Raw genomic sequence first — 27,925 nt, 5'->3', positions numbered from 1 at the left:
TTAATATCAAATATGTACCAACTGAGTATAATGCCAGTGATATTTTAACGAAACCATTGCTTTCTACTAATTTTGAAAAATGTGCTAGAGAATTATTATTTTATGACTGATTTCTTATTCCAATGTAAATATAATTGTATTAACTAAACTTAAAAAAACTGTTCTACGTTTACGGGGGAGTGTTGAAAGATGTTATTTAAACATAAACAGTTTTCATATAAATGTTCTACATGGAAACATATTTTGGATACAGTAAATAAATACCAGGTACATTGTTGTCCTGTTTAACTAAAAGAAATAAGGTGTGTTAATTATACTCTCGAGTAATATAACTTTAAATAACTAAGAATTCAACAAAAATAGCCTATTACTTGAATTGTTCCTGTCTAATGAATATATTTTTAATATAATTGAGGTAGTGTGTAAAGCGTGAACATTGTTGTGTTAATCGTCAGTGGCACGCCCACCTGGATCTTCGCCTTCATATCTCTACTTGTTTTCAACAGGTAGCTTGCTCTACCCCCACCCCTACCATCATGTGCTAGTGGACAACCCAAGACGTTCTGCAATATTCACACGCTTCTAGCCCAGATTCTTTTCTTCATGTTCAATTATTTTCAGTCCATCTCTTAAAGTTCTCAATAGTTTCTTCGGAGGGACCATGGTAAGAAGACGAATAAAATTAAACTAGTAAAAATGAAACCTGACTTTATTAAACTCACGCGGAAAACACTCGGTGGTTTAAAGTCAAGCCACTCTGGAAAGTAGGGAACCAATAGTATGAGGCGAAGTTCGGAACTGATACTATCACGTATGGCATATGCAGAGCATACTGCAGAGGGTGAAGCATGACCATATGACTGCGTCATGAAATATTTTGTCGTAAAGATACCCATTCTTTTCTAATTAGCGTATCGCCAGAAGGGCAAATGAATTTGAATTGCTAGCAGGGAGAAACCAAATATCCTGAGAAAATATCTTTGTATCTCTGTCTTTCCTCACTGCCATTGGAAACAACTTCACTTTTACAAATTTTGGAAATCCTCTTGTCACACCTACAGCAAAATTTTTCTCCAGGCTTCACCAGGATACCCGCTGCTCTCATAGACTTTTTTTTTAGAGGTATGGTCATCACAGGACCATTATGTATGGCAAAGGGGTACAGCATTTAAGCTGATAACATTCGCATTTAAGTAGCAAAGAAGACGATGAGAGCATACAAGTCAATATAATCTGAGGTTTCAGGAGAGATGGAGTGGAAACGTGACATAATGAAGAAGGAGAATTTCCACAATTTTAAATTTATTGGTATTACCGGTTTCGCTTTACAGCATCATCAGTTACCTGATAGGTAGCTGATGCATGATCCAATATTTTTTAATCATGAGTATTAGCTTATATCTCCTCCAAATTGTGTAATTTCTAGGTGCCTTGAAAAAGCGCCATTTTTTTCCCGTGAACATGAACGAGTATTTTTTTTTACTAAAAGGAACGCCGGACTCACGATTTTTTTTCATCAGGATCTTTGCTCATACATTAGTGATTACTTTAAACTAAACCAGGAGTCTGTACTCGCATGGCCTTTCCCTGTGGATGCTGATAATGAAAAATAGTGCAAGGGAGATTTTTTTGTAAACTTTATTTTTTTGCAGCTGAATTACTTCATGCAGTGAATATCTAATGATAATGGTGGGATCATTATGGACCACTTAGCATTAGAAAAAAAATCATGGCTTTTCATCTCACAGGAATGGAGTTATGGATGAAAATAAAAATCACCACGTGTTGCACGTTGCGGCACTTTAGGGGTCACGCCCGAATTTCAATTGCTCATATTTCATTAACAAATGACAATTGGAGGCTAAAATTGCACACAATTTCTAATCATACCAAAATGTATGACCATGGTAAGTTTCATGAAAATCCGAGACGGTGGGTGTCATGGCCTGGTTGATTTGAAATGGAATGACCCGAAAGCCATTGTTAGACACCTTTTGGTCTAATAGATGACTCATGCAGCAGTTGACCTCCAGAAATGGGGGACTTATAAGCAGGTAGGCAGAAAAAGGTCAGTGAGAGAGAAAGAGGGAAGGTTGAAACATGATGGATGCGGGAATAATTTTTTGTCGGGACCTTGATCTTCAAACGATCAATGCGGGAAAACGATACTTCAGGGAACAATAGATGCGGGGAAAAAATGACATTGTCTATAAGTAACTTTTTTTGGGACCAGAAACAGCGAACGATGAATACAGGAAAACAGTAAATGTGGGAACGATAGTTCGGGGTTCCAATGAATAACATTTATTTTGAAAGCAGCAGTGTAATGACTTCTTTTCTCTGCCATCGTAATACTCTGAAAGGCACGGAATCACAACAGAATCAATCTCTCAACACAGAGGCAAATCATGTTGCTTTCTTACCCTTGCTCAGAGAAAAATGCAACGACTTTGTAGCAGTTTATTTGTGACGGCATTGAGGCTTTAAAGTTAAAATTTAGGTAAATTGTAACCAATCACACAAACATTTTGCGAGTTGATCAAGCTTTAACTTGAATGGAGCCGAACCCAGTGTAAAGCAGGTAACCTGGCGGACACGTCAGAAGTGCACCCAGCGACTGATCGACACGTACCAAATCTTTGCCAGCTGCCTAAAAATGGAAAATGTTTTTTCTTTACTTAAACGCAAAATTAAATAAGCTAAATTACTGTTCAGCTATTTTTGACGTTGATTTTTTGTTGTATAGCTATCAAGTGGCAAACTCAGGTATCCATAATTTTTAGCAATTTAAGTAAATTATGCAACCCGATTGACATCGAGAATTTTGCATCCGTTTGTAAGACAAACCCTCTTTTCTGCAGGAGTTAGGAGGGGGAAAAACCTCATCTTAGATTCGTGCAAATACGGTATGTGCACACATAAATAGTAATTTAATTTTTGATTTAGGTAAATTATGAACATTACAAGAAATTAAAGTGAAATTTTGTATTACACATGATTAGGGACATGCAAAAGGTGGGGTAATTTTATAGCCAAAAGTGATCATATATTTTTACAAAAGCGATGATTTTCCCCTGAAATCGGTGTTATTTCAATGGCAAAATATTTTATGTTGATTAACAACCATGCTTACAGTGGCCCACCCATTGCTCTAAATTTAGGATATTATTGACCGCGGATAATTTAAGCAATAATATGAACACATGGAGTATTGACTGAATTCACCTATTTTATATATTTTATCCTTAGCTTATCCATATATCAAGTTTACACAGAGAAATTACTTTTAAATGCCTGTAATTTCAAATGAAATATTAAAATTGTGACCAAATTGTCTTCCTTTATACTTGTTCTCTTATCTGTACACACAGTGCTATAGCAGGAAAGAAATCTTTCTGAGTCTATGTGTGCTGAGGGGATCCAAATTGCTGAAAGGCGCTTAGATGCAAACGATGTCTCAGACATTTGAGCTCCTGGATTGCTTTTATTATATCCACTGAACCCAGGGAATTTTGCTTTTGTAGTAATTTCTGTCATTCTCCCAACTCCAACATCAACTTCTCTGTCTCCATTGATTCGAGGCCATGAATTTTTTGTCTTTAATTCAGGGTTCACATCTGTAGTGGGAACTTCTTGGGGATCAAAAATGCAGATCTTTCCAATACCTATTTTTCTGCTTAGGTCTTCTGCCATAAGAGAACAGAGTTTGGTTGATGCCTTTTAACCACCTGCATAGGCACTGACTTTACTGCAGCTGCTTCAGAGGTTGTCATGTTTTGCAAATGTAATAAGTGGTTTTATCAAAAAAAAAAAGGTACCCTAATGAATACATATTCTCGAGGCTCATTTATAACTTCCTTAACTCTTTCAAGACAGTGGAGTTCTCTCCTTTGCATGAATTGAAGGCTGAGCTCCATTCGGTTCCCTCTGTATGGAGGATTTATGTTGGGCATTTGTTAAGAAGGGTCTTGCGGATAATCACACACTCTCTCTCAACACCACGCGTTGCGGGGCATGCAGAGCAGATAGAAACATAAATGCAAGACGATGACACACTGTGGCGTGGTGATGGAATGAAGGCCGAAAACACATGGAAAAAAGTTCACCTGAACCGGGAATCGAACCACGGACCTTCTGCTTTCCGGGCAGATGCTCAGACCACCGAGCTATCCAGGCTAATCTATCGTTATTAACTTGAACTATATATATATATATATATATATATATACACTTCGAAAGGTTCCTCGGCGAGGTAAATATCATAAAAAACCCTAGGGTGGGCAGTATCAGAACACACAATAAAGAATAGAAACTCACACTCACAAAATAACTAAATTTTCGGTGGCATTACCACCTTCCTCGGAGTTAGGTAAAAGAGTCTTTTACCTAACTCCGAGGAAGGTGGTAATGCCACCGAAAATTTAGTTATTTTGTGAGTGTGAGTTTCTATTCTTTATTGTGTGTTCTGATACTGCCCACCCTAGGGTTTTTTATGATATATATAATATATATAGTTCATATATGTTACTTATGTACTATATATATATATATAGTACATAAGTAACATATATATATATATATATGTTACTTATGAAAGACACCACAGGTGATATGAATATAAATAAATGCCATGATAGGCCACAAAAACACAGACACAAATAAAAGAGGACTCACACGTTAGTTTCTTTCAAATTTTCGACCTCTTAGGGTCTTCGTCGGGAGGGAGGCAAGAAGAGACTGAGGACGAGGACAGAGGATGCCTAAAGGCTGAGGAGATTAGGATAAGATAGGGGAAGGGAGAGGATGGGGAATGGGGGATAGGAGAAGGCTATGGAGATCAGTGGGCCCTGTTAAGGCCAGGCGGGTTGATAGCTTGGTGTAGCCAAATGGAAGACAATTCAAGCATTTTTAATTGTAGCGGTGAGGCGGAGGGTGAGAGAGAGGCAAGTATTCCTATGTGAAAGCAGTCATCAAATTCTAAATTATGAGAAAAGGCGTGGGTAGGGACAGGAAGCGAAGCAGATTGGGAAGTGGATTTGCAAGAAGCTCGATGGTTGTTAATCCGTAGGTTGAGTGAGGTGGTGGTTAAACCAATGTAGAAGGCGGGGCAGGAATTACATAAAAGGATATAAATTACGTTACTGGTTGTACAGGTGGGGGATGGAGTGGAAGGAAGCGGAAAAGTGAGAAATTTGTTAGGAAGTGGCTGGGTAATGAGGATAGCACACGTTTTGCACCGGGGTCGTTGGCAAGGGATAGGTAAAGAGCTAGTACGGGTGGTGAACCTTGAGAGTGGTTTAGTCGTTTTGAGAATGGAAGATAGATTTGGCGGCCGACGGAAGGATAAGGATGGACAGCTAGAGAAGATTTTTCCAGTAGTGACATTGTTAGAAAGAATCGGAAAAAGGCTTTTGATGATTCTGTTCAAAGCCTGCACGCCCGGGAAGTATGTGGTGGAAAGGGAGAGATGTGTGGTTTGTTTCTTGGTATGAATTTTGGGTTTGTAAGTATTGTGTAGGATTTTCTTACGCAGAAGGTTCTCAGGATATCCTCTACGAAGAAGGGAGTGGTGAAGATTATTAAGAAAAATGTCCAAGGATTCGGGATTATTGCAAATATATATATATATATAAATTCAGAGTTAAGGAAAGAAAGGGAAAGGAACATGGAATAGAAAAAGGACGAGGACAACGGTGCTGTGGTAGGTGGAAAAAAGCCAGAAATCAGAGGGTAAAAATGCGGCCTGACTGGGACTCGAACCCGACGAGGAGGTTCTGGGTTCGAGTCCCAGTCAGGCCGCATTTTTACCCTCTGATTTCTGGCTTTTTTCCACCTACCACAGCACCGTTGTCCTCGTCCATTTTCTATTCCATGTTCCTATCCCTTTCTTTCCTTACCTCTGAATTTATATGTATGTTTGCGCTTAAGGCGCCGTGTGAATGAATGAAGTAGTGTATCGGCCATATTGGCTTATTTCACTTGGGCTCTGCGTGCCCCGAAACGCGTGTTCCTGTCTCTTTCCTACTATCGTGTGAGTGTGTTCCTTTCCTTTCATCCTTGTGTCCTCGTCCATTCCTTCCCTTGGTGAGTGGTGAGCTGCCCCAGTGCCATCTATTGGTTACTCTCGTGGGCCACAGCAAAGGGAGTTTTCTGTGTATAAACCCCCGCCGAAATCATGGTAAATCTAAGCGTCCTGGTAGCGCAACTGGTAGAGCACCTGGCCGGCAACCAGGAGGTTCTGGGTTCGAGTCCCAGTCAGGCCGCATTTTTACCCTCTGATTTCTGGCTTTTTTCCACCTACCATAGCACCGTTGTCCTCGTCCATTTTCTATTCCATGTTCCTATCCCTTTCTTTCCTTACCTCTGAATTTATATGTATATATATATATATATATATATATATATATATACAGTAAAACCCCTTATTTACACTTTTCTAGGGACCCAAGAAAAAAAGTGTAAATTGCGGGAAAATGCAAATAGTGGGAAATAGATAATTTTCACTTTTATTCATATGCTGGCTTTGGAAATGTTAATTTTTTAATTGTTCACTAAGCAATATTCCACAACACTGTTTCCCTCTGAAGCACAGTGTTTTTGCTGGCAGAAAAAATTAAAAGATAGTCCTGTTTTGTCCGCACTGAAAACATCTTTTGGGCTGTAACCTTCCAGAACTCTAATATATTCAGATTCCTTCCACTGAGTTGCTGTCTCTATGTTAACATATTTGCTTTCACCACTCACCATCTTATATACAAGACTGTACCTATTTTTTAATCTATCCAACCAACCATTATAGATGCCGTGGAATCTTCGATTCCCAATCTTGTGGGGAAATACTTTTTCTCAAGGGCCTTTGGGCCTGTTTACACGATACATTAACACGAACGAGTTAATTTCTGCTTGCATGAATGATTTTTGTGGACCGGAACGGGACATGTACGAATGTAGGCAGGTGCAGATCCAGGATTTTTTTCTGGGAGGGGCACAGAGGGCCTGACAGGCAAAAGATCTTGTCTTAATTGAGATTAAAAACAAAATATAACAATGACTTTACAAAATTCTCTTTATTTTTATATCAAAGTCATTCTTATTTATTTAATTATTGAGCCTCCTTGAATAATACACAAAACAAAGCGAACATAATGATGTCCATCAGGGGCGGATCCAGGATTTCTTTCTGGGGGGCACAACCAATGCCGTATCCAGGATTTTGTGCTGGAGAGGGGGGGGGGAACAATGATACCACGTTATACAAAACGAACGCAATGATAACCGGACCGTATTAAAAATCTTGCCTATTTTTAAGCATCTGGGGGGCACGTCCCCAGCCCCTAAATCCGACTATGAATGCATGAACCAAATTTGAACAGGTTCTATTTTCTGTTCGTGCATACGCACAAGTTGGGTGAATACAGAGTGCATTTTCGTGTTCATAATTTAGACATTAACTTGTACGGGCTAATGTACTATGTAAACAGGCCTTTAGATGACACCATTTCCTGGGACATTTGATGATCTTGTACCTAAAAACTACTCTTTTAGAATTCGTTCTATTTATTCTTACCTGGAATTCTTCTCATATATGTATTCTCTTTTTCTATAAATGTCCGCACTGGTTTGCCTATTTTACAATGGCATCGCGATTTTTCACCACGGTATTGAATGTTGAGACTGGGAATCCGATCGGATTGCCAGTCCCAACATTTGAATTGCTTCGCCAGCGTTTGAATCGATGCGGGTTCCGGTGTGGGAATCAACTATCTCTAAAATTTTCATTTTCTCGTCAATTAAAAATGTCCGTTTTTCACCTCGAATTTCCATTTTCAAGCCGGATCAATTCTATTTCCCGTACGAATTGAGGGTAACTCGGCAACACACGAGTATCTGAACCACTCCTCGGCGATCAAGTGCGTAGTACAAACTGTCATGGGACTTCATAATTTTTGAAGGTTACAATAGTTTGCGATACACTGCTATTTGAATGGGATAATTCATGTTTAAATAATTTTTCTTAAGTATTTAATTAACCCATAATTGCTACGCAACTGTTGAATGAAGTCAGCGCAAATAATTCCAGTTGTCGGTCAAGTTTTATAGTTCCGGCATTTATCACGTTTCATCACGTCTGGTTTCCTTTCAAACTCTCGTATCAAATTATCGACTACGTGATTATTGTCAACATTCCTTCAGGAGTTCTTGCATTATAATTGATACATAGCTCGATTGCTCAAAACACCTACTTTCATATCGTGAATCTTTTCGCCGCTGACAGAAAACGAGATGACGTAGTTCAACTTTCCGACGTTAGTGGCGTTCTGTCCCACCACACCCGCCACATTCAAATTCTTCCCGAAAATAGTTCTCATTACGTCTCTCTCTCTTGGATTTTTAAATAAAAATGCGCAAAAGGAAGCCAAAAGAAAGTTTTTAAGGGCTGATATGCGCGATTAATTGTTTTACTACGCAAAAAATTTTTTTTAGTCGGCACGTCGTGATGCACATGGCGGGAAAACGAAAAAAACACGGCGTAAATACCGGGTTCTATTTACATTGGAGGGATATGAAATATGACGGGACCCAGAAAAAAACTTGCAATTCGCGGGAAAACGTAAATTCCGATAACGCAAATACGGGGTTTTACAGTATATATATATATGTGTGTGTGTGTGTAGTTTTATGTACTATTCAGCAAACACAAAACAACAAACGCAAATGTGATAACACGAATTTTAACGTGAATTCCGGGGTTTTTCATATACACCCATGTCTCGTATAGCGCAATTTCGATATAGCGCAAATTCGTTCCTCGGGGAAACATTGCAACGCAGTGTAGCCTAATCAAAAATCTTAAACGCTCTCGTGATAAAACGTGAACTTGCGCTAAGCACACACGAAATTTCTATCATTTTACGCATATTCATATTATTGCTTGCCTCAAATCTTCTTTTTTGTTTATATATTATTCGAAATCCATTGCTGTACAATGGCCAAAAGTATTACTCGTCATTGGGTCAAGATAGCCGGCCTACCGAAGTAATTTATCTCGTCTCCTTAACAGAATAATAATGAATAATTTAGATCGTTAATTAAGCGTGGGGCTAGTAGAAATGAGTTTTTTTAAGCAATACGGTTTGAGACGTATTTTTGCCGTCATAGGTAATTGGGCGATTGACTTCCAGGTAGAGGGTCTACGCTTAAGCCTTCAAGGTCATCGGTATTCACGGGGGAGAAATGGAGCGGTGGCCGAGTGGCGCATGAATAGCATCAACACATAAAAGGTTCCGCTATAGAGTCTCAAACACAATGGCTTCGTTCCCTCCCCGCAGTCGTATGCCTTCTACGTCTCAGGAATACAGTTCAGCAGTGGAAGGTGATATAGATAGAGCCATACAGAGTAAAAACCAATAGAATATGACAAAAAAATAGGAATGCGTGTAGAAAATCAAGAATTTATCAAGAAAAACTATAAACCTAGAAGAGGAATTGAAAGAGGTCAATTGCTTTGAAAATGGAGAACGTCAAAGCGATATTGCTCGGACGTTTAAACGCACGATGCCTTATTCTGAATAAAGACGAAGTTAAAACATCAGTGACCTCAGCCGCACCAACTTCAGCCAAGCGGTCTACACATACGGAAAGTTCATAGTGAATCAGTACAAAAAGACGAGAGTGGTAATCGCTCCGAAACATTTAGTGAAAGCTCCAGTTGGTTCCAGAATTTAAACGGCAAGCAGGTATTTTCAGTGCGGCGATATCAGGTGAATCTGCAAGTGTTGATAGCGCAGTCACCGCAACATTTTCTGATGAACTCCAAGCTGTGATTGAAAGTGGCTCCTTTCCCCCTCAACCAGTTTTTAGTGTTGACGAGACGATATTGTTTTGGAAAAGAATGCAATCTCGTTCATTCATTTTCAGGGAAGGAAAACCTGGATCAGGTTTCAAGGCATTTAAAGACTGTTTCACGTAGCTGCCTTAATGACTCAGAGGACTTCAAATTAAAATGATTTATCATTCTTTAACTCTGCTAGCTATGAAATGGCATTCAAAGTAGCATTTTCCTGTCATTTCGATGAGCGACAAAAGGGCCTGGGTGACATAATAGTTGTTTTTAGACAAGTTTGAAAAATTGTCAACTGCCGGGAACGCATTACGATCCCCTGAGATAGCAGATGTTAGCCCACCCGCACGACAGGAGGGAATTTAAAAAGCACGTAAGAATTTTTTTTAACGTGAATAAAAGTCTTCAAATGCGTGCATACTATCTTTAAAGATGTTTTAAACTATAAACATTTATATAAATAATGTTTTCTAAGGCTATTTATGGGAATATATATGTTTTAGAGGAAATTCAATACCCAAGACCTATGCTACCAGGAACGCATCCCCATCTTCCCAATGTTAAAACGCTCTCGTATAATGCAAATTCGTATAGCGCAAAGACCCCAAGGAACGCATCCCTTGCGCTATACGAGACATGGGTGTATATATATATATCATATACAAGAAGTAAGAGACTCACAGAATTGCTGAATGACAAGTTAGCAACCACAGCAGCCAGATTAGTCTCCCTTTCATCCTCATACTCATCGCTGCTGTTCTTGATTATGTCACGGTACACATCCAAGCACTCTTCATACCTGAGAAGGGAAGTGAGCAGAAGACAACATTAATTAGTGCCACACATTTGCTACAATTCTAGAGAGGGAAAATCAACTGTCTTGACCGTGTTTTCTCGAGTGGCATATTTGCCCCAGCAGGAGACTCCACATGAAGGTACGCTGGCAAGGTTCCATGGTTATTACATAAAATAATTATTTAAGTATATTCTTCTATTCAATAATATTAAAATTACAAATAGAACTTTAAATGTGCCACTAAAATGGCTATCTTACAGATGTAACAACAAAAGCATACAACAAATACAGGTAATATGTCACAGTAAGGATATAATTTTATTGCCTAAATCGAAAGATTATTAATGCTGTAGTATGTACCGTATAAGCTTGTGTATGAGGCGCACACGTGTAAGAGGTGCACCCCTATTTTGAGCATCGGAGCTATAAAGAAAAAATTTTGCGGCATTTTTTTATACTATCGCACGGTGTTGCAGACGTACGCCTGGAATTTCGACAGCTATCGAATTTTTCTCTTCCAATATTAATTGAAAGAGGAAATTTTGATAATTGCGGCGGTAACAGCGGTATAAGAGGGAGTAGAAAGAGTTCCGATTCTCTCTTCGCATACGCCGTTGCTCTACGATGCTTGTCCTATTCACGAGCAATTTTGTTTAAATGCTCTCGCAGGAGTATTGCAATATAATTGCAGCCGTGAAAAATTTTGAGGCAATACACGACAGACACATAGCACGAACCTTCCCAAGAGCTTGGACAACAATCGGGGCAATCTCAGCGCCGAAGGATAATAACCACGCCGTAGATTTAATGGAGCCACATTCGGCCCTCCATCAGCCAATGCCTCTGCCGTTTTTTTTTCCTTTCTGAGACACCACAGGAAAATAGGAAATCATCAAGTTACAGGGGAAGAATGGAAACGTGTTTCATCCCTACCCCGTCTCACAAACTGACCTTAATCGATCTCCCAGTTTATGGAGGCCAAATGCTAAGTGAGTCATCTACTGAACCCGAAGATATCTCGATAGCTTTCAATAATTGTATGACACGCACGAGGTTCAAAAAAAGAAAGAGATCTAACGCGATGCATATCTGACAGAATTTAAGTTTTTTTAAGCTCTAATTGTTTGACACAAAGATTTATAGTTACAACAAGGCTACTAATATTCAAAATAGTCCAAACAGGACACTTTCGGAAGAAACAAGCGTAGCATCAGCGCATTCAAACAAGACGAGACGGACTGGAAACTTTAGGCAACGCTAACTGCGTATATCACATTGCTGCGCCTTCGCCCCTTCGCTGTGAAGGCAACTACGTCACATGCAAGATCGGACGTGTTCTTCCCGTGCTCCTTCGCTCATAGCCTCGTAGCTTGAGATACGGAGGGGAGGGAGTGCGCTCCTTCCCCTCCGTATTTCGTTGCTTGCTTCGAAGACGGTGGGATCGCGCTCTTTCCCCTGGACCTCTCCTTCCGCGCTCTTCACTTATAAGCATTTCTGATTTCTTCCATCCACAATTTAGTCCAAAAATGAACACGCTCGTCGAAGTTTTGAAAGCGCAGGTTTTGACTCCAATATAATTTTCAGTTGCAAAAATCCTCATATTAGCGTCCGAAGATGATTTTTGGAAAATCAGGTCCTCAGCGTAATGGAAATTACTCGGCAAGACAGATATTGACTATTAAGTAGATATGTCCTTCAAAAATACGCGTTTCTCTACGTTTGATAACCGATTACTATATGCAGTATAAATGCCGCGGGATGCCCACTCGCGGCAGTAAATTTAGCGCGCGCTCCGGAGCGAATCACCCCGCGCGATCTTTTCTATGTTCACCTCTGGGGTACCAACGTGACGGCGCGATGCTTGCAAGAAATTCAAACAGGAGCATTTTAAAAATACGTCACTAAGGGAGAAACTCCCCTGCCTGCCGCTTGATTTTGACCCAGGGTTTCAGATGACTGACTCACGCTGAAAATCAAGGCCACTCAGTTCCCCTTGGACTTGCGACCGGGGAAGGGGAGGGTGGGGGGAGATTAGAAGTTTGTGTAAGAGGCGCACCCCCATTTTCGGCTGCAATGTCTGGGAAAAAAGGTGCGCCTCTTACACGCGCTTATACGGTATTTCATGCTTATAGATTTTTAAATACAGGTAATATGTCACAGTAAGGATAATTTTTTATTGCCTAAATCGAAAGATTATTAATGCTATAGTATGTATTTCATGCTTATAGATTTTTAAATGACGATATCTATTTTTCGCAATTAAATGAAAAGTGAAAATTTTCAAGCACACGAAAATGCGACGGCTAAGTATGAATGCTGGGAAAAGTCGGTGTGACGTCATTCCGGTTTCTGCTGTTGGCTTGTGAGGTGACCTTGGGGCGAGGCTTTGAGCGCTGATACAATGCAGGCTGCTAGCAGGTAGCAGAGTACCCTGCCAGCAGGTAGTGCTTGGCTTAAATAAGGATTATTATTACCCTATCAAACGAAGGAAACTTTCCGAACTTAGGTAATTTTAATGGGTGATTATTAAGAGATGTTTCTCCGAACTCTGTGCCTCATGCATGCATTGGTAATCTCAGAAGATGTGTAACTCCTATCTACTCATATAGAAACTAAGTCCCTGTTATGTCACGTGGAGTGGCATTGCATGGGTGCCAATCTGGCCTTTTTCAAATGAAGATAAAATTGACCATTGCCATTCGTCTAAACCATTGTTTCTAAAACCAAATAATTTTTATATTATGAATCCACCCACTAGTGGTGGGTAACGAATCGCAATCAATGCCTTTCGTTTTCTTTGATGAAGGAAACTACTCAATAATTAAGTGGTGGAAAGAGCGAGAAATAAAAGGAATGTGGAGGGCAGACCAAGAGGTGAAGTAGAGGAAACAGGAGAGCAATAGTCAGTAGATTTCCTGCGCCCAGAGGAAGAAAGTCACCCCACGACATCCGCATTTCAATATTCTCTCAGCCCACCATGGACGGAGATGCAGCGACCCCGACGGGAGCCAGCCAAGTAGGTCATCTCCATCCGTGACCCAGAGAGCCGATAAGTAAAGCTGTCATCCCACATTACGTCTCTTGCCCCCCTAAGTTGAGAAGATTCACGAAGAGATTCCCATTTCCCCCTTTCAAGAAAAGAAGACCATTGCCCCTAAAGAATTGTCCGTTGCAGTTTTTTTTAAAATTTAATTCATTTTTGCCCTCCAGCTTACTCTGTGAATGTGTGTGTATAATTTTAGCATTTAGGACAAAGTGTTTAGGATTAGTATTGGCATTTTCAGTTCACTTGTTTTGTTTTCCACGCCAGACATTAATAAGAACAGAAGATTTTGTTTAAATTTTTAAAAATTGTTTTATAATCGTCTTTTGTTATAGGGTAGATCTGTGTAATTTTGTTTCTTTTCTTTCACTGGCCAGTAGTGTTCTTTCAAGTAAAGTTAAACACTCAATTTCATGTTTTTCGGTGTATATTTCCTTGTTGTCTTTTGCATTAAATTAGAGATGGGTCGAATAGCAGATTTCTCGAATTCGAATATCGAATTCAAATATTAAATCATTGCTCGAATATTCGAATACCTTGAATACTAAATGATGAACGCTGGATTATTTGACTCGGTTGCCTATGCAGCAGGCAACACAAGATTTTGGGGAGTAATTTTGATTTCCTTTAAATGATTCGAACAGGAATTTAGCTGATTAATGAATATTTTAATTTTATGGAAACAATTGGGCATATAATTAATTCAACTAACATCGCTTTGCCCCCACTCCTGCTGCCAAGTGCTAGCTGACAATCTGAGGCATTTTGCAAAATACAAGCTCTTTTCCACTGGATTTTCTTCAATTATTTTCAGTCCATCTTTCGGAGTTCTCACGAGATAAGAAGATGAATTGGAATTGCTATCAGGGAGAAACCAAATATTCTGAGAAAATATCCCTTCGTCTGTGACTGTAACAATAAAGATTTAGAGCACCACTCATAAATTGTAACTTGATATATGTTTTCGGAAAAAAATACCTCATCAACTTCAGAGAAGCTCTGCTGCTCATATCGAGTTTCGCCAGAATGCTAAGTCTCCGTCGTATTTTGACATTTATTTCTTTGCATAAAATGCTTAAATAAACTCAGAAATACGTCGTGTTAAATCTTATTCTTTTTGAAATTACGCGCACATTACTAATATTTCAATTCAATAAAGGTGTAACATCAATTGACGAAAGTCATTCTTAGACACCTTTTGTGCTAATAGATGACTCATGCAGCGGTTGACCTCCACAGAAAAGGGGAACTTCGAAGCTGGTAGGAAAAAAAAGGTCAGTGGGGGCGAAAAGGGAGGGCCCGAAAGACGTTTCTATTGTCCTCGTGTAACTTGGTATTTTTTTCGAAGCCAAGGTCTTCGTAATATGATCCCTGCGCGAGCTGTGACCTTTTTTTTTTTAGTTCGAAAGCCTCAGAGGGGGGCTAGTGCTGAATGGAGAGGGATACCGGATCTTGGGAAATGCGCTAATGTAAGTATCCCGCGGAACTCACACGTCAGTTGACCTCCACAAATGGGGAACTTTGAAACAGGTAGCCAGAGAAAGGTCAGTGGGTGAGAAAAGGGGGGAGGGCGTGAAACACGTTTTTATTGTTCTCGTAACTCGATATTTTTTTCGGAGCAGGGGTCTTCATAATGCGATCCCTGCGCGAGCTGGGACCTTTTGTTTGATTTCGGAGAAGAGGAAAGCTTCAGAGTGGTTGAGGCAAGTGCTGAATGGAGGGGGATAGCGGATCGTGGGAAATGCCCTAAGGTTGCTATCCCACGGCACTGAGGTTCTCCTGGTGGGGGGAATAGGGGATTTTCGGATTTTTTCACCCGACCATTTTCGGTTCCCCTCGTCGAACTCTTTTCACCGCTAAAATCCACGAATTTGATGTAATTCGTCAACTTGCGTAAAACGGCGCTGCGAGCACTAAATGACTACAGATCTCTACATTTTTCCGAGTCAACTACTAACGACGTATGTGCGACAGTGTATGACGGGAAATTCAAAGTATTCGAGGTATTCGAGGCGTTACTTTTCGCATAACTATTCGAAACCTTGAATATCGAATACTATCTAATATTCGAGGTATTCGAGTATTCGCGGATACTATTTGCACATCTCTACATTAAATATTTTGTTGAATTCGTAAATGTTGTAGCCAGCCTTCATTATTTCATGCACGCCAGATTTTGCAATCAGTAAAAGGGAGGGTCCCACCCCACCCACTTGCCCCTTTCTCCCCAACCCCTCATTCCCTCCCTTTCCCACCACCTGCCCCAATCAGATGAAACCCCCCCCCCCCCCCCCAAACGAACCCTCCTCCAGTCCCACACACCGCAAGGGTTACATAATAGGCGCCCAATGTCCCAAGGAAAAGAGTGTGTGCAAGAAAATGACGTAGAGTGAGCAGAAGGCAGGATTTGAGGTTGTGGACGGGATCCTTTTCAAAATCGCCGCATGGGAAGAGTGATAGCTGTCCCAGAGAGTGTGAGGAATGACATTTTGAGACAGTGCCACGATTACACTCTCGCAGGACACCTGGGGGTCAGACCTACAAAAGCCATCATAGTGGTGCACTATTGGTGGCCACACTTGGGAAGAGATTGCAAGGCATATGTGAAAAATGTGTGTCGTGTAATCGGAGAAGTCCGTACGGGAAGTGAAAGGCTCCATTACAAGACCTCCCGCCCACTGATAGACCCTTTGATTTAATAGCCTTTGATGTAGTTGGCCCGTTGCCCCAGACCAAGAAGGGAAACAAGTTCATTCTGTCAATATTAGATCATTTTTCTATGTATCTGGTGATGGTCCCTTTGCCAAATCAAATGGCAGAGGCCATTTCTGTTGCCCTAGCTAAGGAGTGGATCTTAAGATTTGGCGTCTGTGAAAAAATTCTGACCGATCAAGGGAGTAACTTCATTTCGGACTTATTTAGAGGTGTATGTAAGTTGTTAAGGGTGACCAAATTGCCTACCTCCCCAATTCACAAGAATTTCACCATCCTCAACTATTTGAACAACACAGCCAATGTACCATCTGCTGTCATAAACAGCTGCAACATAATTTCCAGGAGTACGATGACAATATATGGGAAGTTGAGACATTCTGTCTGCTTATGAGTTTGCACTTTGTAAGTCTGTTTATTACTTGTATTGGTCTCCAAAGCTTCAGAGGCTGCAACGTTTCTCTCCTATAAAAACTCAGTCACCTAACTGGTGTCCCTTTTTTGTAATTAGAAGGTGAAAAAAGGCATTTTTCAACAAAAAAAGTATTGGAATTATCATTTTCATTAGATTTACCCACAAATAAATTCAGAATTGCCCCGAATCTCACTCTGGTGGTATTTACCATGTTTACAGGGATTTTTATGGCTTTCGTGTGATTTATATGTTTTTTACACACGTCTGAAAATGTCATTTTTTTGGTCAAAATTTGTCAAAAGTCCAAAATTTGAACTTGTATGGAAAAAGAAGTTTTCAAGTGAAAATCATTTTGATAACATTTTTGAAAACTATAGCAGCATGTGTATAGCCTCTAAAAGTTTTACTAGCTTTGCTCATTTGGTTTAGGTTTTACAGGGGCACAAATGTGGATGTTTTGAATAATTGCACCGGTGCGCAGAATTTTTGTGTGTGCCTCATTGAATTCAAACACTCATATCTTGAAAAATACTTGCAGTAAGTCTTTAACATTTTGGATTTTTCTTGACTAAGGTTGAAACTAACATTAACAGGGAAAAAATGATCAAAATCTAAGATGGTGGGCATGGCAAAAATTGGTTGAGTTGACATGGAATGAGCCAGCATGGACATCTTTTAAATTAGTTGTTACCGGTTTCCTAGGAAACAAAAGAGATCTTAAGTACAAGACACTCGTCGCAGACATGCTCGACAACTTTAAGAAGCTGGGCTGTAACATGAGAATTAAAGTTTATTTTCTCCACTCTCACATCTTGGCTACTTCCCTGCAAACCATGGTAATGTAAGTGAAGAGCAGGGCGAAAGGTTCCACCAAGACGTCAAAGAAATGGAAAGAGGATATCAAGGAAGATGGAACGTCAACATGATAGCGAACTACTGCTGGGTGATAAAAAGAGAGGATCCTCAACGAATCCACAGCTGGACAAGCAGTAAAAAAAAAGTTTGGAAAAAAGTGAAAGAGTGACTTAAGAGCTTAAAGAGAAATGGAAGTGTACTAGGAATATAGTTAATAATATGATTTATAAATAAAATAAAATTTTAAAGCATTGGAAAAAATGTGAAAAATTTCTTATATTTTGTTTTTATACCTAAACATACTCCCTACGTTGTGAGAAAACCTGACGTGATAGATAAAAATGGATTGGATTTTTGAAATCAGCGCTGAAAAGTACAGAAAAATCAGTTATCAAATTTCAAACAACTTTCAAAAAATATTTTTTTGCAGGCTTGTGATAGGTGCACCTTGTTATGAATATAAATATTAATTGGATGTGGGCCAGAAAATCAATATGTATAATTCATGTGCGAGGGCCTGAAGAAACAAATGTATATTTCATGTATGGGTATTAAGATTTCCAATTTGTAATACGCACGTATACAGTGGAACCCCGATTTGTCGTTCCCGCATTCATCGTTTTCCCACATTCATCGCTCGCCGCTCCTGGTCCCAAGTAAAGTTCCATAAAGACAATGTAATTTTTTCCCGCATCTATCGTTCCCCGAAGTATCGTTTTCCCGCATTATCATTATCACATTATCGCATTTCCCAAGAACAGGTATCCCCCTCCATTCAGCACTCGCCTCCTCTGTTGAAGCTTTCTTCTTCTCCTAAATAAAAAAAGGTCCCAGCTCGAGCAGGGATCTTATTACCACGACCTTAGCTTCGAAAGAAAATATCAAGTTACTTGAGAACAAAAGAAACCTTTTTCACGCCTCCCCCTGTTTCGACCGCTGACTTTTTTTAGCCGACTCGCTTCAAAGGTGGAGGTCAACTGCTGCATGACTCACCAATTAGCCCAAAAGGTATCTAAAAATGAATTTCGGCAATTGGTATTATACTTTTATTATATTGATACATTAGTGATGTGCACGTAATTCAGTAAAGATTGATACCAAACACGACGTATTTCTAACGTTATTTAAGCATTTTAAGCAAGGAAATAGTTGGAATAATACGATGGTGATTTCTGGCGAATAACGATATCCTCGCAGCTGATAGTGAGCTTCACGGCAGTTGATGCGATTTTTTTTTCGAAAACAGGGCGTCTGGTTACAATTTATGATTTATGCTACAAGTTTCACTTGTCTGAGTTGCTAACGAAGCGATGTCTTCTCGGGATATTTTGTTTCTCTCGACTAGCAATCTGAATTCATCTGCTCGTCTAGAGCTACGCTACTTATTGTTAGAAATGAGTGGGTAAATTGCCTTCTCTATAGGATAAAAAATTTCATTGCGCAGTCATATGGTCATGCTTCACCCTCTGCAGTAAGCTATGCCTACGCCGTACGCGATAGCATTAGTGCCGAACTTCACCTCGTACGAGTGGTTCCGTACTTTCCGGGGTGGGTTGACTTAAAACTAGCGAGTGTTTTCCGTGTGGGTTCAATGGAGTCCGTTTTCATTTTTATTAGTTTTATTCTTATTCGTCTTCGGACCATGGCCCTTCCGAAGACACAAGTGAGAACTTTAAAAGATGGACTGAAAATAATTGATGATGAAGAAAAGAATCCGGGCTAGAATGCGTGAATATTGCAGAACGCCTCGGTATGTCCGGTAGCACATGACGGCAGGGATGGGGGTAGAGCGAGATCCCTGGTGAAAACAAGAAGTGGGATGAAGCCGAGGATCAGGTGGGCGTGCCGCTGACGATTAACGCCACATTGCCTCAATCATATTAAAAATTTAATTGCTAGAAAGGAACATTTCAAATAATAAACTATTTTTGGCCTTCTTGATCCATTTCATAACAAATCTCTGCGACGGCGAAATCAGTTGTTTGAGACATAACACGCACATTTCTCTCGTAAATACGTGTACTTGAAATGGCATTTGATGGATAAGAATTTTTACATCAGACAGAAATGCATAATAGCCATGAAAATTCCGAGTGGAGTGCAAACATTTTTTAGCAAGGCGGCTTGTTCTTTTAGGATTTTAGAAAGAGAGATAAGTCGAATCAAATATATGACCTAAGTGTTTCGATAAAGTAATAATATTCCTGTAATCAGCTGAAATCTCGTTTGAATCCATTAATGAATGTCATAATTCATTCAGTCATGTTTAATTCATTCAAGATGGCGTCTCAGCTAAAAAACCTTATTTGTGTGCTCTGTGATAATTTTGTTGAATCAAAGGAAAAACCTGTTTTTTGTGGTCTCTGCCCTGGTGTATATCACAAAAAGTGCTCTGGTTTGAATGAATATTGTTTGAAAGCTTTAAACGATTCGAACTGTATGTTCTGGAAATGTGTTATTTGCCGAGCGAACGCTATCCATCTACCGCAAATGACTGCTGACATCAAATTTCTCAAAGAAGAGGTTCAGAAATTGAAAAGTGACTTTAGCTCCGCTAAACTCATATCTCCTGCAGTGTCTTCAAAAAACCATCTGAGTGGTGACAAAACGGTGAATTCCGTTGAATCTTCGCACAAGGCTACAGTTAATCGTCGAAATCAGCATTCAGCTAATGACCTAAGTGCAAAACCTAATAACAACTCAGCCACCCCTTCATCTTCCAAGCCCAAATCCCTGAATTCTAACGTTTCTGTAAATAGAAGGACAGTGTTGACGAAGAAAGAAGGAGAACAGAAAGTCCCCGTGAGATCGTTTTCTCTTCGCCCGGCCAAAAGGACAGTTGCCGTTTACGTGGGTCGAATCTGTAAGGATACGACAACCGACGAGGTTAAACAGCACGTCATCAATAATATTGGTATCGATTGTGATTATGTTGATACAGTGTCGGGAAAAAGCTCTTTTGGCTCTTTTAAAATAGGAGTAGATTCCACTGATCTTGAAAAAATTCTTGATTTGCAATATTGGCCTGTTGATGCCGTGGTCAACAAATTTCGTTTCAAACGAAATTTCTTCCTTGAGCTCAACTCCACCGATGAATCTTCTGCATCTACTGGTACTTCTGAATCTACTGCTGAGACAACCTCTTGACTAGGAACATCGCTACCTCTCATGACAGAACGATCACTTTCCGTGCTGCATTTAAATATACAGTGCCTACGAAACAAACTTCTCGAACTTGAAGCCTTATTAGATACCTTTCATCCTGATGTGCTGTGTCTTTGTGAACATTGGCTGACCTTACAAGAACTTCCTACTATCTCACTTCATGGGTATATCGTTGCAGATGCGTATGCCCGTACTCATCATAAAAACGGCGGCGTCATCATATTCGTCAAAACTAATCTAACAATTGTGTCAAACCAATTTTCTAGTCTGCAACTAAATGAAGAGCGAACTTTTGAGTGCTGTGTTACTTGTTTAGCTTTAAATAATCATAAGAAGCTGTATATATTAAGTGTGTACAGATCTCCACTTGGTAACTTCACAGTGTTTCTAGATAAACTTGGCTATTTATTAGATGAACTTTATAATGTTGGTAACAACGTCCACATCATTCTAACCGGTGATTTTAATTGCAATTTACTAGTTGATGATAATTCATCTAAAGATTTCTTGAGATTGCTTAAATCCTATAATTTAATGCCTACGATTACAGCTACACCCACCAGAATTACACCAAATTCACAATCACTGTTGGATAATATTGTTTCTAATATAAACTTAAATAATGTAAATACTAAAGTTCTCAACTCCACCATATCTGATCACTTTCCCGTATTATTTAAACGTAGACCCACGTACACATTGTCAACATTCACATCTCACCAGAGTTTATTCGCAAGAAAACATTGACACATTTATATCCCTATTGGAATCCTCTGACTGGTCTCTTATATATAATAGCCATTCATTTGAAGCAAGTTTTCAATACTTTCATGACTGTCTTCAACACTCATTCGATGTTGCCTTCCCCCTCCGTCCTATGAGAAGAGCTGCTTTATCGCATAAAAAACCTTGGGTTACCGACCAAATTCGCCACTTTTCTGTCATGCTCAAAAATCTTTCTGCCAGAGTTAAATGCTCAAATTGTCCTCTCCTTCATGATGAATACAGGGCCAAAAAAAAGAATTATCGGAGGTTATTGGAACTTTCCAAAAAATCCTATAACAATGAGAGGGTAATTTCATCTAGTAATAAGTCCAAAACATCTTGGGATATTATTCGAGAGTCAACGGGAAAGTTGCATCAGCACATTCTCCCTAGAATAGCTCAATCCAGTGATAATGCACACATTGATATCACAAATTTAGCAAATGAATTCAGTAACCTTTTTACAATTACACCACCGTTACCCACTTCTCTTGCCTCTTCTGCAAACTTGCTCCGTAGTCCAGAGTCTAGTGCTTTTTCAATTTTTATTCATCCTTGTACGGAATCGGATTTACAAGCTATAATTTCAACCCTAGCTAACAAAAACTTTTCGGGCCCTGATCACATCCCAGGGAGAATATTATATCTCTCTTATAGATGCATAAAGGAACCTCTTCTATTTCTGATTAATGAATCCCTTACTCAAGGGATTTTCCCATCTTCTCTCAAGCATTCCATTATTAACCCTTTATATAAAAATAAAGGCTGCCCCAATAATTTGGATAACTATAGGCCAATTGCTAAACAAAATGTCTTATCTAAAGTATTTGAAAAAGTATTCTACAACCAATTAATGTCTTTCCTGGATAAATATGCCTTAATCTCCTCAAATCAACACGGCTTCCGTAAAAATCGCTCTACTACATCTGCTCTATTCCATGCCACTGACTTTATTTTGTCATCACTTGACAACAATCAAAAAACTGTAGGAATCTTTTATGATTTCTCCAAGGCATTCGATTTTGTGGATCACTCTCGCCTACTTCGTAAACTTAATTATTTTGGAGTGAGAGGCATTGCCAATAAATGGCTTCAGTCATACCTCAGCAATCGGACACAGGCTGTCTCACTGTCTGTAAATGGCAGTATATACTCTTCCAAAAGTACTTCTACCACCGTAGGAGTTCCTCAGGGTTCAATCTTAGGCCCAATCTTATTTTTAATCTACATAAATGATTTAGCTCATTCCCTCAGTAATATTCCAGGTTCTAAAGTCATATTATATGCTGATGATACCAATATTTTACTTTCTTCTCCAACTCAAAATGATATTATTATGAGCTCTAAAAATGCAAATGATAGTATTTTAAGCTGGTGTACAGCTAACAAATTGATTTTAAACACACAAAAGACACACACTGTTCAATTTTGTGGTAATAGCAATGTTCTCGAGAGCATCCTAATTACATTGGATAAAAAGTCTATTGAGAATGTGTCCCACACAAAATTCCTTGGTGCATACTTATGTGGTAATATGTCCTATGAGATGAATATTGACTTCTTAGCCAACAAACTAAGTTCAATCTGCTATCTATTAAGACACCTTAGGAACTCTGTTGATTTAAATATTCTTCTTACATTGTATTACAGTATCTTTTATTCTCGAATGTCATACAATATAATTTTTCGGGGCTCATCCCCTCATGCTCCAAGTGCCATGGTGTTCACATTACAAAAACGTGCAATTAGAATCATTGCAAAAAAACCTTTTGATGCTCCCTCCAAGCCTATTTTTAAAGCACTTAACATTCTTCCACTCCCGTGTGTATATTTATTATCAATTTTAATTTTTGTACGTTATAATCTTGATTTGTTTATGCTCAATTGTGATGTTCACAAATATGAAACCAGGAATTGTAATAACCTTCATTATCATTCCATTAGGACTAACAGATCAAAGCTGGGCCCTCGCGAGCTGGGCCTCAGAATTTATAATAAACTTCCTGCGCATTTGAAATCAATTCAGTCAATGGAGTCATTCAAAAGGAAGTTAAAATCTTTTCTTCATGAGAAGAATTATTATTCTGTTAACGAATACCTATTTCATTCCTCCTATTAAGCATTAATATCCTATGAACATACAATTATTTATAATCTATTATATGTATATATATGCATTTTTTTCCTTTTATGACGTGTCTTATATCTTTTGCTGTAAGGTCTCCAGACAAAATAAATTATTATTATTATTAATTCGCAAAAAATCAAGCGGATCCTGGGACATAGGCAACCCGGACAACATTCCCGCATTTATCGTTTTCCCGCATTCATCGTTTTTTTCATCCATCCCCCTGAAAAACGACAGATCGAGGTTCCACTGTACATACTGAGGGACATATGAAGCACTTCTACATGAAATATAGAGACGAATTTAAGTATCCCGGGACTAGCCATGGTGATAACTTTACGGGAGTCACCCGCAATGCACAAATTGTGCGAAAAATGCACAGAGAGAAAATCATTCGCCTTGACCGGGATACGAACCCGGATCCCTCGATTTCCGGCCGAGTGCTTTAGCCAGTTAAGCTACCGAAGCGTCATTCTTCGCTGTGGAAATTTGTGGGCTATACCGGACATGGTGGTATGGACTGCCGAGCATATTATGCGACGAGCAGTCCAAATCGTGCGCATGGCGCCACAGCCGGAGAGTAAAGCCCGAACTTGGAACACATAGAGGTGTTCTCTCTTGACGAATTTAAGTATACCAGGACTGGCCACGGTGATAACTTTACGGGAGTCACCCGCAATGCACAAATTTTGCGAAAAATCCACAGAGAAAGAATCATTCGCCTTGACCGGGATATCATCCGACGTAATACGATCATATTCCATATTATACATACGTATTTGGACATGAATTTTATGTGTATTACAAACACGTGGTTCAATCATCATAAAGGGCGAAGGTACACATGGAAAAGTCCAGGGGATGCGGGGAGATATCAAATAGACTACATTATGGTAAGACAGAGGTTTAGAAATAGTGTGAAAAACTCGCGCAGCTTCCCTGCAGCGGATGCGGATTCGGACCACAATCTAGTGCTCATGAAATGCAACGTAAGATTCAAAAGACTTATGAAAGTTAGGAAGGCAAAGAAATGGAACGTAGAAGCCCTGAAGGGGAGTATGAGGAGAGAATATCAGGAGCTAGTGGACATTAGTATACGGGAGATTGAAAGTACCAAGACAGTAGAGGAAAGATGGGATAATATAAAAACGGGAATAGTCAAAGCGGCGGAGAAGTCAATTGGTTACGTTGACAGGAAAGGATAAAGAAGCCGTGGATAACGGAGGCGATGGTAAATGAAATGGAGGAGAGGAGGAAATGGAAGAACGTGGACACAGAACAGGGCAAAAGAATGTATAGGGAACTGAATAATCGATTACGACGTGAAACTGAGAAGGCAAGGGAGGCTTGGTGGAAAAGACAGTGTGAGGAAATGTAAAAGTTCCAAAAGGATGGAGAAGTAGGCACGTTGTACAACAAAGTTAAGTAACTATTGGGCAGCAAAAAGAGGACAAGCCATGTCTAAAATTAAGGCTAAAGATGGGAGGATGCTAACCGAGCGAGAAGAGGTACAGGGTAGATGGAAGGAATACGTGGAGGACCAGTATGACGGAATGAACAGACCAGAGAGATTGAGTTTAGAGGAGGAAAGTGCAGTGGAGGTGGATAATCTTGGGCCGGAGATATTAGATTCGGAAATAGAGAGAGCACTTTGTGATTGGAAGGCTAGGAAAGCAGTAGGCATGGACAATATACCGTGTGAAGCTTCTGAAGAATCTAGGGAAGGAAGGTAAGAAAAGGTTTTTCGAACTAATGCGCAGGATCTATGAGGAGGGATGTTGGCCGCAGGATTTCGTGAAGACGGTTTTAATTCCGCTTCCGAAAAAGAAGAAAGCTGTGGAATGCGGAGATTATAGGACTATCAGCCTAATATCCCATACGGCGAAAGTGGTGCTGAGGATATTGAACAGAGGAATGGAGGCGAGGGCAAACGAGTATTTGGGCGAAGATCAGTTTGGTTTCAGAAGACGGAAGTCAACTCGTGATGCAATAGCAATAATGAGGTCCCTCGTTGAGAGGAACCTAGAATATGACCAGGACGTATATGCGTGTTTCGTGGATTTTGTTAAGTTAATGGATATTCTCAGGAGAATAGGTAAAAATTGGAGGGATAGACGACTGATTCGTGATCTGTATATGGCCCAGACTGCGCAAGTGAGGGTAGCAGACAGAGAATCTGGGTGGTCAAGCATTGGCCAAGGTGTGAGGCAAGGCTGTCGTCTATCGCCACTGCTCTTTAACGTGTATGCTGAAGAGATGGTAAGGGAAGCGTGGGATAAAAGTGGGAGGAATGATGTTCAAATCAGTGAGATTCGCGGATGATCAGGCGTTGATAAGCCAGTCAGCGAGGGGGCTTCAGGCTCTAGTGGATGCATTATACGAGCGTTGTGAGGAGTATGGGGTGAGGATTAATTACACGAAAACTAACGTTATGCGGTTTTGTAAAGCATCACAAGCGAGGAATGTGAGACTCAAGATAAAGGTGGGTGGTGAAAAACTTGAGCAGGTTGAACAATTCAACTATTTAGGCATTACGTTAGAGGAAAACGGATACAGTAGTACATCATCGGGAAGACAGCAGGAAGAGAAAGCAGCAGCATACAGTACAGACATCAGGAAGAGAATTGCATTAGCGAAGGAGGCGTTCATGAACAGGAAGGAGCTTCTGAGAGGATCGTTGTGTAAGAGTTTAAAGAAAAGGCTGGTGAAGAGTTTGATTTGGAGTGTAGCTCTCTACGGTGCGGAAACGTGGACACTGAGGAAAGAAGACGAGAGAAGATTGGAGGCATTCGAGATGTGGGTATGGAGAAGAATGGAGAGGGTGAAATGGACGGAGAGGAAAAGGAACGACGAAGTGCTGGACATGGTGGGTGAGGAGAAGCAGCTTTTAGATGAGATACGGAGGAGACAGAATGTATGGATGGAGTTAGTGCTTAGCTGGGAGGGGATGTTGAAAATGGTGTTGGAGGGTAGAAAGTTAGGGAAACAAGGGAAGGGAAGGAAAAGAATAGAATTTTTAGATAGATTGAAAGAGAGTAGGCCTTACAGTGAATTAAAGAAGGCAGTGCTGGAAGGAAAGGGGGGTTCCCATATCACTTCTTGAATACTCCATGGAAACCTACCTTAATCGGTAGAATACTATAATAATAATAATTCATATGTAATACAGACGCAATGCAAATACTGTGTTGTCTGGGTATGGTCACAGGGTACATACTAATTGTAACAGCATGTATCCCACTTATTTTCATAATACAAATAAGAAATTTATGTTCCTATATGACGGCCCTATCAAACAGAATAACCATACCTTTCAAGTCGGTAAAGAATTTGAGACTTCAGTTCCTTCAATTTAAGGGTCAAAGCAGCAACGTTGTTAATGGTTTTCAGAGCTTCTTGCGGCTGATTCAATCGGTATTGGCAGTATGCTTTCTCAAAAACTAGTCCCCTGAAAACATACATAAAAAAAAAAACATAAAACATACTATGTTGTTGATCTTAATTTTAATAATTGTATTTGTCGTGGCAACACTTAAGTTGTTTACTTAAACTGTGTTATTCTTGCTGAATAAAACCTTGATTAGGTTTTACTGAAACTGATATTTTACTACAGAGAAGTTCTTTTAATTTCATAACCATGACAGTGACCATAACCACATATGCATTAGTAAATACTAACGAGGAAAGCTTAGTATTTTTTGATATGAAGTTTAAACCATCTTGGAACTTGGAGAGATGGATTAAACTGACTATCTTGCAATGGAAGGCTTTCACTTCATCGGGGTTGTCGTGGAGGACTGAAAATAATAAGAAAAATTAATAATCCAGCCATTTGTGTAACCATACAACTAAAACAGGTTGCTCCATTCCTTAACAGAAATGAAATAATTACTTTTATTAGCTGTTTTAATGGCTCTCTCGTACTCCCCGTTATGGCCCAAGCGGTTAAGCTCACCGTAAAGAAATGTAATTTTACTTTCTTTTGCTGAAGCCATTTTACTGTGGGAAATTACTTGTCCTTAGCTTTCGCGATTTATCACTCCCTAGTTCTGCATTTGTTGAATAAAATACTGCCACTCTAGCCTTGGACCATGCAGAAAAACTTCACTATCGCATATGGTACCTCTCGCTCTCAAATCTCCGTATTCATCTGTCCAGTACCAACCACCACTGCTCGAACTCCATTGAGCTCGTGGCGACCCGTG

General features: G+C 39.7%; 1 protein-coding gene across 1 annotated transcript in view; it reads right to left on the bottom strand.

Annotated features, from left to right (window-relative positions):
- LOC124155322 (signal recognition particle subunit SRP72) overlaps window positions 1-27,925 on the bottom strand; it is a 122,538-nt gene extending 94,613 nt beyond the window's left edge. The window contains exons 1-4 of the mRNA XM_046529038.1: window positions 27,613-27,925; window positions 27,400-27,517; window positions 27,031-27,168; window positions 10,523-10,640 (exon numbers count right to left, since the gene is read on the bottom strand). Coding sequence (XP_046384994.1) covers window positions 10,523-10,640; window positions 27,031-27,168; window positions 27,400-27,517; window positions 27,613-27,715 — 477 coding nt within the window. The 5' untranslated portion in view covers window positions 27,716-27,925. The remainder of the gene's footprint in view (window positions 1-10,522; window positions 10,641-27,030; window positions 27,169-27,399; window positions 27,518-27,612) is intronic.

This window comes from Ischnura elegans, chromosome 3 (genome assembly GCF_921293095.1).
Source record: "Ischnura elegans chromosome 3, ioIscEleg1.1, whole genome shotgun sequence".
Lineage (NCBI taxonomy): Eukaryota > Metazoa > Arthropoda > Insecta > Odonata > Coenagrionidae > Ischnura > Ischnura elegans.
Note: the sequence above shows the minus strand (reverse complement) of the source record. Positions and strands in the feature narration are given on the sequence as shown.